Source organism: Myxocyprinus asiaticus, chromosome 2 (assembly GCF_019703515.2).
Source record: "Myxocyprinus asiaticus isolate MX2 ecotype Aquarium Trade chromosome 2, UBuf_Myxa_2, whole genome shotgun sequence".
Classification (NCBI taxonomy): domain Eukaryota; kingdom Metazoa; phylum Chordata; class Actinopteri; order Cypriniformes; family Catostomidae; genus Myxocyprinus; species Myxocyprinus asiaticus.
The window spans coordinates 24,072,275-24,086,499 of record NC_059345.1 but is presented as its reverse complement, the minus strand read 5'-3'; the positions used below and the strand labels follow the sequence as shown (position 1 = coordinate 24,086,499).

Genomic DNA, 14,225 nt, shown 5'->3' with positions numbered 1-14,225 from the left:
ATTTCCTTAGTAAGTGTGTTCCTGGCCTCGTTGTACAATATTTTATCCCAACTTCTGTAAGCATCCTCTTTGGCATGATGAAGCTGTCTGAGTTTTCCTGTAAACCACGGTTTATCGTTATTGAATGATAAAAATGTCCTAGTAGGGATGCACATATCCTCAAACTGATATATGATGTCACAGTATCTGTGAACTCGTCCAGGTCTGTGGCTGCAGCCTCAAAAACACTCCAGTCAGTGCAGTCAAAGCAGGCTTGTAGTTCTAGCTCTGCTTCATTGGTCCATCTCTTTACAGTCCTTACTACAAGCTTAGCTGATTTTAGTTTCTGCTTGTAGTTAGGGAGAAGATGAACCAGACAGTGATCAGAGAGCCTAAAGCTGCACGTGGGACAGAGCGATATGCATCCTTTACAGTTGTGTAGCAGTGGTCCAATATATTTCTTTCTCTGGTGGGGCATGTGATGTGTTGTTTGTATTTTGGCAGTTCACAGTTGAGGTTAGCTTTATTAAAATATCCCAGAAAATCACACCTCCGGGTGTTCTTGCTCTGTGTCTGTGATGTGATTAGCCAGCTGTTGCAACGCTGAGTTCACACATGCTTGTGGCAGGATGTACACACTCACCAGAATAAATTAGGAAAACTCCCGCAGCAAGTTGAAAGACTTACAGTTGAGGAAGAGCACTTCTAAGTTAGGACAGCACATCTTCTTCAAAACTGTTACATCTGTACACCAACGTTCATTGATGTAAATGCATGTTCCACTGCCTCTCGATTTCCCAGATGATTCTGCAATGCGATCTGCTCTGAACAGCTGGAAGCCCAGCAGATGAAACACGCTGTTCGGGATGGCTTCATTCAGCCAGGTTTCTGTGAAACACAGAACAACGGAGTTAGAAAAGTACTTATTTGTTTGAGTGAACAGAAGCAGTTCGTCCGTTCTGTTGGCAAGGGAGCGGACATTCGCCAGATGAATACTCGGCAGCAGAGTCCTAAAGCCGCATTGACAAAGCTTCACAAGCACGCCGGCTCCCTTCCCTCGCGTGCATCTTTTGGATCACCTGTAGAACACCGCTACACCTCCAAATAAGATGTCTAATAAAATGTCCGAATAATCAAACACCGGCAAAAAATTATCAGGTATGCTCTGCTGAATATTCAGCAGTTCATCCCAGGTGAAAGTAATTGAGAAAGAGTGACCAAAAAACATGACAAACAAAAGTAACAAAAACACTAGAGAGCTCCACACCGAAGCAGCCATCTGCGGCACCATCTTGTATAAAGATATGTTTTTCAAATGTGTTAAAGAGCACCTATTATGGTTTTTCAAATATTACCTTTCATGTAGTGTGTTATATAGCTGTTTGTGAATGTAAAAATGTCTGCAAAGTTTCAAAAATCAAAGTGCATGGAATATGGAGTTATTGACACCAAAAGAAAGAACCGATTCTGAACACCTGAAACGAGTCGTTAGTAATTCCAGACTTACTTCCTGTACTAACCTACCTAATTTGGTAACAAAAAATCTGCCTCTGGTCTGTTTACATGTACAGCCAGTGCAGGCTGTTAGCCTGTTAGCTGTTAGCCTCTGCTAACCAGCTAACTCACATTATTGTCAAACTACATATAAACTTACCACAGAGAAACGTCCTGTTCTTGTCGTGCTTGCGATGGTGGTTCAGGTTGATCTTCCGATGTATCACTATCGGACTCGAGCTCAAATTGGTAAGGTAAAACAGACATTTTTCAGACGGAGCTGAAACTCAGATATGGTAGTGGGCGTTTCCTTTCTGACACCTGCTGTAAGCGGTAGACCAATCACAACAGACTGGGACATCTGACCAGTCAGAGCAGAATAGGCTCTCTGAAAGGAGGAGTTTAGAATGAATCCTTTAGAACAGATCATTGAAGGAGTCGTTTTTGACACTGGGGAAAAAAAGGTAATGCTGCAATTTTAATTATGAGCAAATTAAAGTGTTTTTTGACCTTGGATGCATGTAAATCTATTGTATGAGACCTTTAATACAAAATTAGGCATGTTTAAAAATCTTAATAGGTGCATTTTAATGTTTAAAGATATCTTTTCTCTCTGTCCCAGTGTTCTAGGAAAAGAGGGCTTCAATTCAGGGAAGTTTTACTCTGAGGTTCAGGTAGAGGGAAAAACTGATTGGGATTTAGGAGAGGCCAGAGAATCCATTAAGATAAAAGGCGAGTCCTCAGAATGGATTCTGGACTGTGGGTCTGTGGAAGGGGAATGAATATCAGGCAAGTGCATCTCCTTCTGTCTCACTTTCTCTGAGAGTGAAGCCCAGAAGGTGGGGGTGTTTGTGGATTATGAGGAGGATCTGGTTTCTTTTTATGACGTGCAGTCTAGTGTTATATATACCTTTTCACTGGTCAGTCTTTCTCTGACAAGCTCTATCCATATTTTTGTCCATATCATAATCATGAAGGTAAAAATTTTTCCCCACTGATTATTTAACACATTAAATAAATGGAACAGACTAAAACAAAAAACAACGAGGCAGCTACATATACACCATCTTATTTTATTAGTACTTTTCATGCTTTCAGAAATTGTATGTCATCAGAATAGCATCAGCTATAAGACAATTCAGAAATTACAATTAGTTGAAATTTAAATTATACATATACAGTACAGAATAAACGTTATTGGCCATAATGTTACTAAAATATACTATAATATATTATTTATTATACCTGCTGTATGGGCTGTAATAACATGGTCAGTTGTTCTGTAGACGTATAGGAAAATGTTTACATGTACTGTGTTTTTGAATTTTGTAAAATGTAAGAGTCATACAGCCTAGTACTGCTTATTAATAGTACATTGTTGGCAAGAGTTACACAACAATTTCACTATTTTTACAGTGTAGTGCAGTTTAGCTTAGTTTGGTGTGTATGTGTATTTTAACCGTAATTTTTTTTTTTTAAATATTAATCAATTTGTGCTTCTTTGTATTGTAAACTCCTGGTGCTGTTAAAAATAATCTCCATTAATTTAAAATGTATTATTATTTGGAATTCTAGTGAACAGTTTTTTTCCACGTCCACACTAATCCATTTAAATTTGAAACCTCGTTTTCCAAATTATGCAGTTATGGAGAGCATTTTTCAAAAGTCTCAAAATCAATGCGGTTTCAAATGAATACATATTAGTCTGGACGTGTCCTTAGTTTTATCTGCTGTTCAGGCTGGTGCATTGGGTGATTGGCAACTGTAGCCTGTAAGGAGTCTCAATGGCAGCATGCACTCTAATCCTGTCTGATGAACACGTCCAGTACACGAGAACTGCAGCAAGCAGTAGTGAGAAAGCAGCAGTGATGCTTAGCACAACTGGTATGATGATCTCTGCCTTGACCACTGCCACTGACGAGAGAGGGATGAGGCTGGGATGAGGAGTGGCATCATCTCTCTCTAACAAATCATGATCTCTATAATATATTTATAAAAAAACATATAATGCTCATAAAGAGACTGACACAATCAACACAATCAACATAGAACATACTGTATTATTAGTTTGGCCCAATCTGTTGGGCCTACAACTGCTTATATACTTTGATACAGATGAAACAATTTACAAATTAAGATTTGTTAAATTATAGATACTAACCTCTCACAAGGTGGAGCAGCATTAGGAAGCACATTTGCATGTTGTCTTGAAGTGGGAGGGCTTAAATCATTATATTTACATAATCTCTTGTCTGGGCAGAAAATTAAACCCTGATAACCAGACACCTATAATATATAGTTATGACAGATGTCAAAGCAACACAGAGATGAGAATCAACAGATGTTAAGTAAATAAATTACTTTGGTCAGTCTGCAGAACTGTTTTATTGAAGTAAAATATTCAGAGATAAATAACCAGCGAGTTTCTCACAAACCTCAATACTTTTTCCTGCTGGACAGCCCAACCAATCAGAATCGATCACCTGGATTTCATACTTGTTTTTTCCAGTACATCTGTGTCTGTAACAATGACCTGCCACTGATGCATTGGGGGTTGACTGATTCTAATTAAGAATAAAAATAAAGTTTTACTATTGGTTCTAAACATCTAGAAATGGTAGCATGACATTTTTAAATATTTATAAATATGTCTCATATAAATTAGAGCACATGCATTACCTTTCTGTTGAGGTTAGATAAGAAACAGCGGCTGTCAGAGCCGTAGATCTCTCCACTCCACTCCTCCATTCCATTTCCTCTCTTATTCTCCTCTTTCCAACACTCACTCTATAATAATGATGAGGGAATTTTGTTTTGTTTTGTTATGAGAACACAAAAAAGCATTAAAAAGAGTGACTATATAAAAGAAAGATGAACTGACTATAAACAGAGAAAAGTAGACTCACAGCATTTGCCAGTGGTTTGAAAATGTGGCAGCCATCCAGGTACTGATCAGTGAGACACTCCCCCTTGTGAAGGTGAAGGTAATGACAACCCCATCCACTAAAAGGAATAAAGACAGAGGATAGTGTCACTTTAAAGGGATAGTTCACCCAAAAATGAAAATTCTCTCATCATTTACTCACCTCATGCCATCCCAGAAGTGTATTACTTTCTTTCTTATGCAGAACACAAACATAGATTTTTAAGAAGAATATCTCAGCTCTGTAGGTCCATACAATGCAAGTGAATGGTGTCCAGAACTCCAGTGGTTTAATCAATTGCTGCATCCGAATATCCATACTTCCCTACTATATAGTATGGCAAAAACAGTATGCCAGTGGAGTAGTATGTCCGAATCTATAGTATTCATGAAGCAGTAAGCGAGAAGTACCCGGATGACCTACTATTTCCAGTGAGATTCTGAAGTGCGAATCAACTGGACACTTTACGATCCCATAATCCCTCAGGAGCTGAGGCGACATCACATTCAAAATGCTGGATTTAAAAGAACGGCAGTGAATCACGAGTCAGATGACTCTTCTCAACTCTGCGTGCTATATATATCAAGATAGCTGATCCCAGTGCTTAAATGGTGCTTGTTTAACACAACCTGAGCAGATAGTTTTCACGGTTGTTGTTCTTACGTCATATATTCGGGTCACGAGACGATGCCCACGTACCAGGATGATGTCCAAAATCTATTCATACAACTTGCATGCATACCTAAAGAATGTACTGTTTTGCCGGCAGATAAGTGCGTCCTACATCAAATACAATACATACTATGAGAGTATGTGGTCTTCTGAAGCGATCCAGTTGGTTGTACAACTTTTTCACTAGGGGTGTAACGGTTCTCGGTTAAAAACTGAACCGTATGGTTAGCCACCCACAGTTCGGTAAGCATTGGCACCGTGGTCGGTTCACTTCAAGTTTAATGACACATCTGGAGCACAAGGTTTGGTGAAAAACATAAAGCGTCAAATAGACAGGCACAGTTACAACCTCTGCTAATGCACTTGAATGGATCTGGGTCACACATGGGTCAACTTGATGACATCACTGTTCTGCAAGCGTTGTGTGTAGATGAAAATTGCAAGCAGAGAAAACAAGCCGCAGATAGAGAAGCCCCATGCGTTTCTCCTTGCTTGGAACATTTTCTTTTTGCAGTCAATTACTACAGCCATGGTCAAAAAACTTTTACAAAACAGGCACCGTTTGCAGACATTGCTCCACGCGAGTGCCATATACTGTTAATATTTTTCAATAATGCACGCAAGGGTTTAATACGCGCACGTGAGTTCTTCCTGTTTCCTCACGCATGAGCATCAACAATGCACTTTGATTAATGGCATTAAAATGCCATTACAGTAATACATTGATACATAATTAACCATTTACTCCAACATCAACCAGGGAAAGAGTCGCAGGTGAGCCGAAACTGCACACACTCCCTTAAATTTTTAAGCATGCATTCAGTGCTAATTCGGACAGATGTGGAACAATTAAGGTGGGCGTACACGGTGCGATTTTCGGCTGTCGTGCAAGCTCCCGACCTATGTTTTCCAGTCGGGAGAGATCACGTGGAAATCGTTGGTGCTCGTGTGGTCATGGCTCGCATCGTGTGAGAGAAATTACAAGCAGCTTACGACCTCCTGATAATTTTTAAAACTGTCTAAAAAATTTGGGCACTGTCGGCTTTAATTCGTGATGCGTGTGCGGTTTGATGAGCCGATTTGGCGATCTACCTGAAGTTGACCAATCAGTAGAAGGTGTTACAACTCACACAATCAATGAAAACTGAGTGTTCATTTGGAGAAAATGGTCATGTTAAAACTATGTTTTTCCATATTATTCACGACCACATAACTGGGAAGGATTCTACAGAAATGCCATGCTGTTCTCTGCTCTTCAAACAAATAATTTGCCATACGGGTTGTGCTAGAAAACAATCTTCATCTCTCTGACAGAAAAAGTTGTAAAAGTTCTATTCTATTTCTATTTTTTTTCGACATACTTGCATTCGTTAAAGTTCTAGGGTGACATTTAGGGGGTATAACATCTGTTATAATTGTATATACATGATAGTGGATGTGTGCGTAGGGTTCCCACCCATCCCGTAAAATACCGGATCGTCCCGTATTTAAAGATAAAATGATGCGTCCCGTATTGAATCAATACGGGATGCGATTTGTCCCATATTTAAGCTGGTCAGATGGTGTCATGGTTAAATCATTCCAGATTGGCAAATTAACATTGATATAAGTTGGAAAATTTGCCTACGATGGGGAAGGAACCGTCTGAAAAGTCCACACATTGTCCTTAAACATGCTAATACTGTGGATGGTGTGGTAAGGGACCATCTGAAAAGCCCACAAATGGTGGTAAAACCATTTTTTATATATATATAAATGTTCAATAAGATCAAACAATGTATGAATACAATCATAAAGACAAGTACAGGTGAAGGAAAAAAATAAACAAATAAAAATTATATAACAAAAAAAATTATGTATAAACCATCCAAAATGTATACATAAATAAGATAAAGAAGACAAATAATCGAAAAAATGTAAATAAATATATTTGTAACATATAAATGATGTAAATTTTATATTTAAGTCATGGGTCAGGAAAGTTCTCATTTTAGCATACAAGAAAGGATATAAAATCTTTATCAATAACGCATATGAACTCAACACATTTATTGCTAAATCTGTGGAGGATGTGGTTAGGGGCTGTGACAGTGTGACACAGATGAGAAGGATGTAGGCTTCATCTAAAGCTGATACAGGTAGCACTAAAATATCTCAGAATTTGCACTAAAGGTCACCACCAACACATTAGTTTCAACACACGAGGGGACCGGGTTTTGGACCATTGCTACTCTCCCTTCCGGGATGGCTACAAATCCCTCCCCCGCCCACCATTTGGCAAATCAGTCACTCTTCCGTTCTGCTTCTGCCCGCTTACAGGCAGAAACTGAAACAGGAGCACCCACCCTCAGAATGATCCAGTGCTGGTCGGACCAATCAGATTCCATGCTACAAGGCTGTTTTGGTCCCACGGACTGGGAGATGTTCCGGTCCGCCTCTGATGACAACATCGAGCTTTACGCTGATAGTGTAATGTGTTTCATCAAAAAGTGTGTGGAGGATGTGGTTCTGACCAGAACAATAAGGATCTATCCGAATCAGAAACCATGGATTAATAACGATGTTCGCACGGCACTTAATGTGCGGACCTCCGCTTTTAATTCCGTGAACATGGAGGAGCATAAACAAGCCAGTTATGCCCTCCGAAAAACTATCAGAACCGCAAAATGCCAGTACAGGAGCCACCAACTCTAGAAGCATGTGGCAGGGAATTAACATCATCACGGACTTTAACTCCGCCATGAACACCGCTGCCTCTCTCCCGGATGAGCTAAATACTTTTTATGCTCGTTTTGAGGGAAATAACACCACCCTCACGGAGAGAGCTCTCGAGGCCGAAGCTACAGAGGTTAGTTTACTCTCCGTCTCTGTAGCGGATGTAACCCGATCCTTCCGACAGGTGAATATCCGCAAAGCCGCGGGCCCAGACGGCATTCCGGGCCGCATCATCAGAGTGTGCACGAACCAGCTGGCTGGTGTTTTTACGTACATTTTCAACCTTTCACTCTCTTTGTCAGTAGTCCCCACATGCTTTAAAACATCCATCATTGTGCCTGTTCCAAAACAATCAAAAATAACTTGCTTAAATGACTGGCGTCCTGTTGCTCTGACCCCCATCATCAGCAAATGCTTTGAGAGACTAATCAGAGATTACATCTGCTCTGTGCTGCCTCTATCTCTAGACCCATTGCAGTTTGCTTACTGCAACAACCGCTCCACTGATGATGCCATTGCATCTACAATACACACTGCTCTCTCCCACCTGGAAAAAAAGAACACTTATGTGAGAATGCTGTTTGTAGACTACAGCTCAGCATTCAACACCATAGTGCCCTCCAAGCTAGATGAGAATCTCCGGGCTCTGGGCTTAAACAGCTCACTGTGCAGCTGGATCCTGGACTTCCTGTCAAGCAGACACCAGGTGGTTAGAATAGGCAGCAACATCTCCTCATCACTGACCCTCAACACTGGAGCCCCGCAGGGCTGTGTTCTCAGCCCACTACTGTATTCCTTGTACACACATGACTGTGTGGCAACACATAGCTCCAATGCCATCATTAAGTTTGCTGATGACACGACGGTAGCAGGTCTGATCACTGACAATGATGAAACAGCCTACAGAGAGGAGGTGCACATTCTGACACACTGGTGTCAGGAGCACAACCTCTCCCTCAACGTCAGTAAGACAAAGGAGCTTGTGGTGGACTTCAGAAGAAAAGACAGAGAGCACAGTCCCATCACCATCAATGGAGCACCGGTGGAGAGAGTCAGCAGCTTCAAGTTCCTGGGTGTCCACATCACTGAGGAACTCACATGGTCCATCCACACTGAAGTCGTTGTGAAGAAGGCTCATCAGCACCTCTTCTTCCTGAGATGGCTGAGGAAGTTTGGAATGAACCGCCACATCCTCACACGGTTCTACACCTGCACTGTAGAGAGCATCCTGACTGGCTGCATCACTGCCTGGTATGGCAACAGCACCGCCTACAACCGCAAAGCACTGCAAAGGGTGGTGCGAACTGCCAGACACATCATCGGAGGTGAGCTTCCCTCCCTCCAGGAAATATATACAAGGCGGTGTGTGAAAAAAGCTCGGAGGAGACTCCAGCCACCCGAGCCATGGGCTGTTCTCACTGCTACCATCAGGCAGGCGGTATCGCAGCATCAGGACCCGCACCAGCCGACTCCATGATAGCTTCTTCCCCCAAGCAATCAGACTTCTGAACTCTTGATCTCCCACGATCAAAATACATCAGCACTGCACTTTATTACTCTTACTCTTATATCTCACACCGGACTGTCATAAATTATATTATTATTATATTATATTCTCTCTTAACAACTGACTATCAACCGACAGCCTGAATGTCAATACAGTACAATACTGTACATTCTATATATACTATATATACTTTTTTATATATTTTTATTTTTTATTTTTATTGAATAATGTGTATCTATATAGTGCGTATTGTATACTGTACAGTGTATGTTATTATTTGTATATTGTTGAGTGTAATTATAGTGTATATCAGATGTTTAAATTGTGCTGTGTTAATTTGATGTTATTGTAAATTGGTACTGTCTCATCACTGTCACGACTGCTATGTTGATCGGAACTGCACCCAAGAATTTCACACACCATTGCACTTGTGTATATGGCTGTGTGACAATAAAGTGATTTGATTTGATTGATTTGATGTTTGCGCTTAGATTAAATCAAAGTATAACCGTCAGAAACAGTGCGTGAATTTTGCACGCTTTCTTTTTAATCTTGTTCATTTTGTGCACTTTATTATCATACAGTAACTGGCAGCAACACACTGTCGTTATGATTAATGTATGCAGTCATGAAATCACACAGCCTCCTTTCGAAATCTGAATCTGTCGGAAATATATATATATATATATATATATATATATATATATATATATATATATATATATATATATTTTTTTTTTTTTTTTTTTTTTTTACATCAGCAGATGAGTTTTCAGCGACTGCAGCCCCTGGCAATGCCAGTCTTATTTTTTATTTCTAAATCACAAGCTACAAGGAATTAAAGCAATGTCCTCCTCTGGCTTTATGTCACTATGTCAAATAGTGCAAAAGTTTGTGCGATTGCTTCAGAATTCACCAGGTCGTTAAATCGTGTCGTGTACTACTGCATCTGTATGATTATTAGATAAACTGACTCATAATGTGTGCAGGGGCTCACGACCTCCCGAGTGTCAGAACTTGCACCGAATATGCCCGGCTTACGTAAAGCTCTTGGGCTGTTCATTGACCTTTTTCACACTCCGGGTTTTGGAACGCGGAAGTAAACATTTACAGGGTAAACTTTGACAGCAGTGAATGGGAGTGAATGGGAGTGAATGGGAGATCACAGCAAATATTATTTTCACTTACCCATTTGCTCCAAGACCAAAAGAAAAAACCCACTACGTTTGAATGACTTTCCTGAAGAGGAAATAAATAGAGAGCAGTGAAGTAAGAATCAGATGTAAGAAGATGCCAGATTTACTGTCAATCTCTCAGCAGCTGTAATAGAAACCCCCTTGCATCTGTGGTAATTCAGTCAACTAATTCCAGGGTAATATAACATAAAGCATAATGTTATAAATTTACACTCAATATTTTAAAAATGTATAATCTTAAAAATACTCAAGCAGCATTATCACAACATCCCTTCTCGTATGCATTTTAATAACAAGGTTATTCCTTTTATAGTGATATACAGTTTCCAAATATTGAATATATGTTGAGATGAGTTTGAAATTCACTTTATGTTGATGCATGTAGTGTAATAGTGCAGGTAGTAAGTTAAAATGTTGATTTAGTAATTTGAGAAAATTTCTTTTTTTTCTTTCTTTTTTTTTAATTTTTTTTTTTTTAAGGACCCTGATGAAAATTAACCATGGTTTTACTAGAGTAATATTTCTGAGCAGAAATCACGGTTTTGATACAATTAAGCATGGATGTATAACAGTAATACTGTATTTTCCAAATAGTAACCATGATCTTACTATACTGTATATTGTAACCATGTTGATTTTGTGGTTAATATGAATAGTATGGTTATTATTATTATGGTTACTGTTGTAAAAACATGCTTGTTATTTAAGGGCAAACCTGTTGAAGTATTTCCCAAATAGATTGTTCTTTGGATTTGGCAGTAATATTTTTTTCTGGACAAAGCAAATACCAAACCATACGGAAACCGTAACACAAACCGAACCGTGAGTAATTCGAACTGTTACACACCTATTTTTCTCTTTACATCTTGTCATACATCATTGCAGTCCCCGGGTACGATCATAATTTCAAGCTCAATCACACTTCCTAGTGCTTGATGCATGTGCAGAGTGCTAGATGGCACTATAGGAAGTGTAATTGAGCTTGAAATTATGATCGCCAAGGAGATGTCAAGATGTACAGTGAAAAAGGAGTTCTATTTTGGTCTATTCTCACCCAAAACCAACTGGATCACTTTAGAAAACACTGGAGTCTTATGGATGATGTTTACACTGCCTTTATCTCCTTTTTGGAGCTTTTGGAGTTTTGGACACCATTCACTTGCATTGTATAGCTATTCTTCTTAAAAATCTTTGTTTGTGTTCAGCAGAAGAAAGAAAGTCATACACATCTGAGATGGCATGAGGGTGAGTAAATGATGAGAGAATTTTCATTTTTGGGTGAACAATCCGTGTAAATCCATGTATTTTACGTTCATTTCATATCCATTTTGAAATAAAAAAACAGAAAACAAAAAAACATCTTGTCTTTTTATATAGCAATTATTTGCTTTGGTAAATTATTCACTAAAATAGGTTTTTGTTCCCTTTTTAAAAAATGCATTATGCATTCGGAAAATTAAGTTTAAGAAAAATGACCTTAATACTGATTTTGTGAATTAGATTTTCCAATTATCTGCAACTCATCTGTAGGCTGTTATTTCCTGAAATGTCCACGGAAGTTCGTGTAAAGGCTAATGAGGATTGACACTTTTAACCTACATTATATTCTGCTGCTCCTGTGAGGATCACAGATGCTGAAACTGAGTTTTACAGTTGAAGTCAGAAGTTTACATACACCTTAGCCAAGTACATTTGAACTAAGTTTTTCACAATTCCTGAAATTTAATCGTAGAAAACATTCCCTGTCTTAGGTCAGTTAGGATCACTACTTTATTTTAAGAATATGAAATGTCAGAATAATAGTAGAGAGAATGATTTATTTCAGCTTTTATTTCTTTCATCACATTCCCAGTGGGTCAGAAGTTTACATACACTTTGTTAGTATTTGGTAGCATTGCTTGAGATTGTTTAACCTGGGTCAAACGTTTTGGGTAGCCTTCCACAAGCTTCTCACAATAAGTTGCTGGAATCCAGACAGAACTGGTGTAACTGAGTCTGGTTTGTAGGCTTGCTCGCACATTTTTCAGTTCTGCCCACAAATTTTCTATCAGACTGAGGTCAGGGCTTTGTGATGGCCACTCCAATACCTTGACTTTGTTGTCCTTAAGCCATTTTGCCACAACTCTGGAGGTATGCTTGGGGTCAATGTCCATTTGGAAGACCCATTTACGACCAGGCTTTAAATTCATGGCTGATGTCTTGAGATGTTGCTTCAATATATCCACATAATTTTCCTTCCTCATGATGCCATCTATTTTGTGAAATGCACCAGTCCCACCTGCAGCAAAGCACCCCAACAACATGATGCTGCCACCCACTGTAGAATATTTTTTTTAAGTTGATCAAGTATAATCAATGTTAATATAGCCATTTTATTCTATAATTGTTTCTGGTGGTCAAGCATGTGACTTGCTGTGTCTGTGGAATGTGGGGCCCCTCGCATATGGTAAACTGAGTCTCCTGTGTTAACGCTAAAGAAAATATAGTGAGGTCTCTCCACAGTGACACATATGGAATACATTAGCCATGCCTTGGGAGATCATATGTATAAAGGGGGACAAACCCATTTTGCGGGAGTTGCTCTGCAGACGGACTCGGCTTAGCTATCTCTGATAATAAAGTCTAACTTCTGGCATCAAAACCCCAAGACTTTGAGAGTGATTCTTCACAAAGGCGGCAGAAGCCACAACAAATTGGCAACCCAGATGGGACAGGAAGGAGCAGAAGAGTGAAAGACCATAGCGAGCTGACTAAACAGGCAACACAAAAGCTGGCCACCAAAAAAGGTATGCATTTTTTGCTTATATAATTAGTTTGTGTTGTTTGCCAGAGCTTGCCCGTGGTGGTAAGGACACTCAAAAGCTTCTCCAAATTTAAAAAGAAAAAAGAATAAAAGAGTTCTGATTCCAGAAGAAATAATTGCATGCAATGATCTGTTTTTACTGTTAAGAGGGCCTTGACGGATATTAGTAAATTAAAGCAGATAAAGTTTAAAGAAGCCGAGTAGGCACGAATCACACGTTTGTCTGGGTAGGCAAAAAGTGCATCACTGAAGAGCAGAACTTATATGTCATTCAAGGGAGTGCAGAATAGGAAAAGTGTATGTATATATCTGTATTTGTCTGTGTCGGTGTCTGTGTCTGTGTGAGTATATCTGTGACTGTGGCTGTATGAGAAAATAAACTCTGTATCTTGTGGACAGTGGGTTCCTCCTGGACCGTTACATGAGTGTGACTAAATAGAGGGGCACAGTTTTTGTCACACTTGAGAGGAGAGTATGAGAGAATGAGCCCTGAATAAAAAATAAAAAAGGGACAAAGAACGTCTGTATGAGCCCATACAACTGGGACAAGTATATATGACAATATATATGTACTGTATGAGAAATAATGAGCCCAAACAAATGAGACAAGTATATATGAAAATATATATGTATAAGAAATTTGAAGTATGAGAAATTTGAGCCCCACACAACAATAAAGGGCCTTTTATGAACTTATGTATTGAATAGTGAAGGTGAAACAAATTAGAAAATGTTTTCAAGATATTGGCTTAGCAGATTATTGTAGTAGGAAATAAACTAAAATAGTAAGATATACGTTTATCCTTTAAATTTAATGATTTATCTAAATGAATGGTGATAAAATAATTTTTCATTCTTTGTATGTCAAGTAGAAATAACAGTGAAAGGAATAAAGACTCTAAGAAAAAGTAACCATTATAGTGGTTTGCCACTAT

The 14,225-nt window shown here is 39.1% G+C and overlaps 1 protein-coding gene across 1 annotated transcript in view; it reads right to left on the bottom strand.

Moving 5' to 3' along the window:
- Positions 1–2,549: 2,549 nt before the first annotated feature.
- Positions 2,550–14,225, bottom strand: part of LOC127415869 (ciliated left-right organizer metallopeptidase) — a 36,809-nt gene continuing 25,133 nt past the window's right edge. The window contains exons 10-14 of the mRNA XM_051654882.1: positions 4,380–4,476; positions 4,153–4,260; positions 3,909–4,037; positions 3,635–3,759; positions 2,550–3,452 (exon numbers count right to left, since the gene is read on the bottom strand). Of these exons, the coding sequence (XP_051510842.1) occupies positions 3,197–3,452; positions 3,635–3,759; positions 3,909–4,037; positions 4,153–4,260; positions 4,380–4,476 (715 nt within the window). The 3' untranslated portion in view covers positions 2,550–3,196. The remainder of the gene's footprint in view (positions 3,453–3,634; positions 3,760–3,908; positions 4,038–4,152; positions 4,261–4,379; positions 4,477–14,225) is intronic.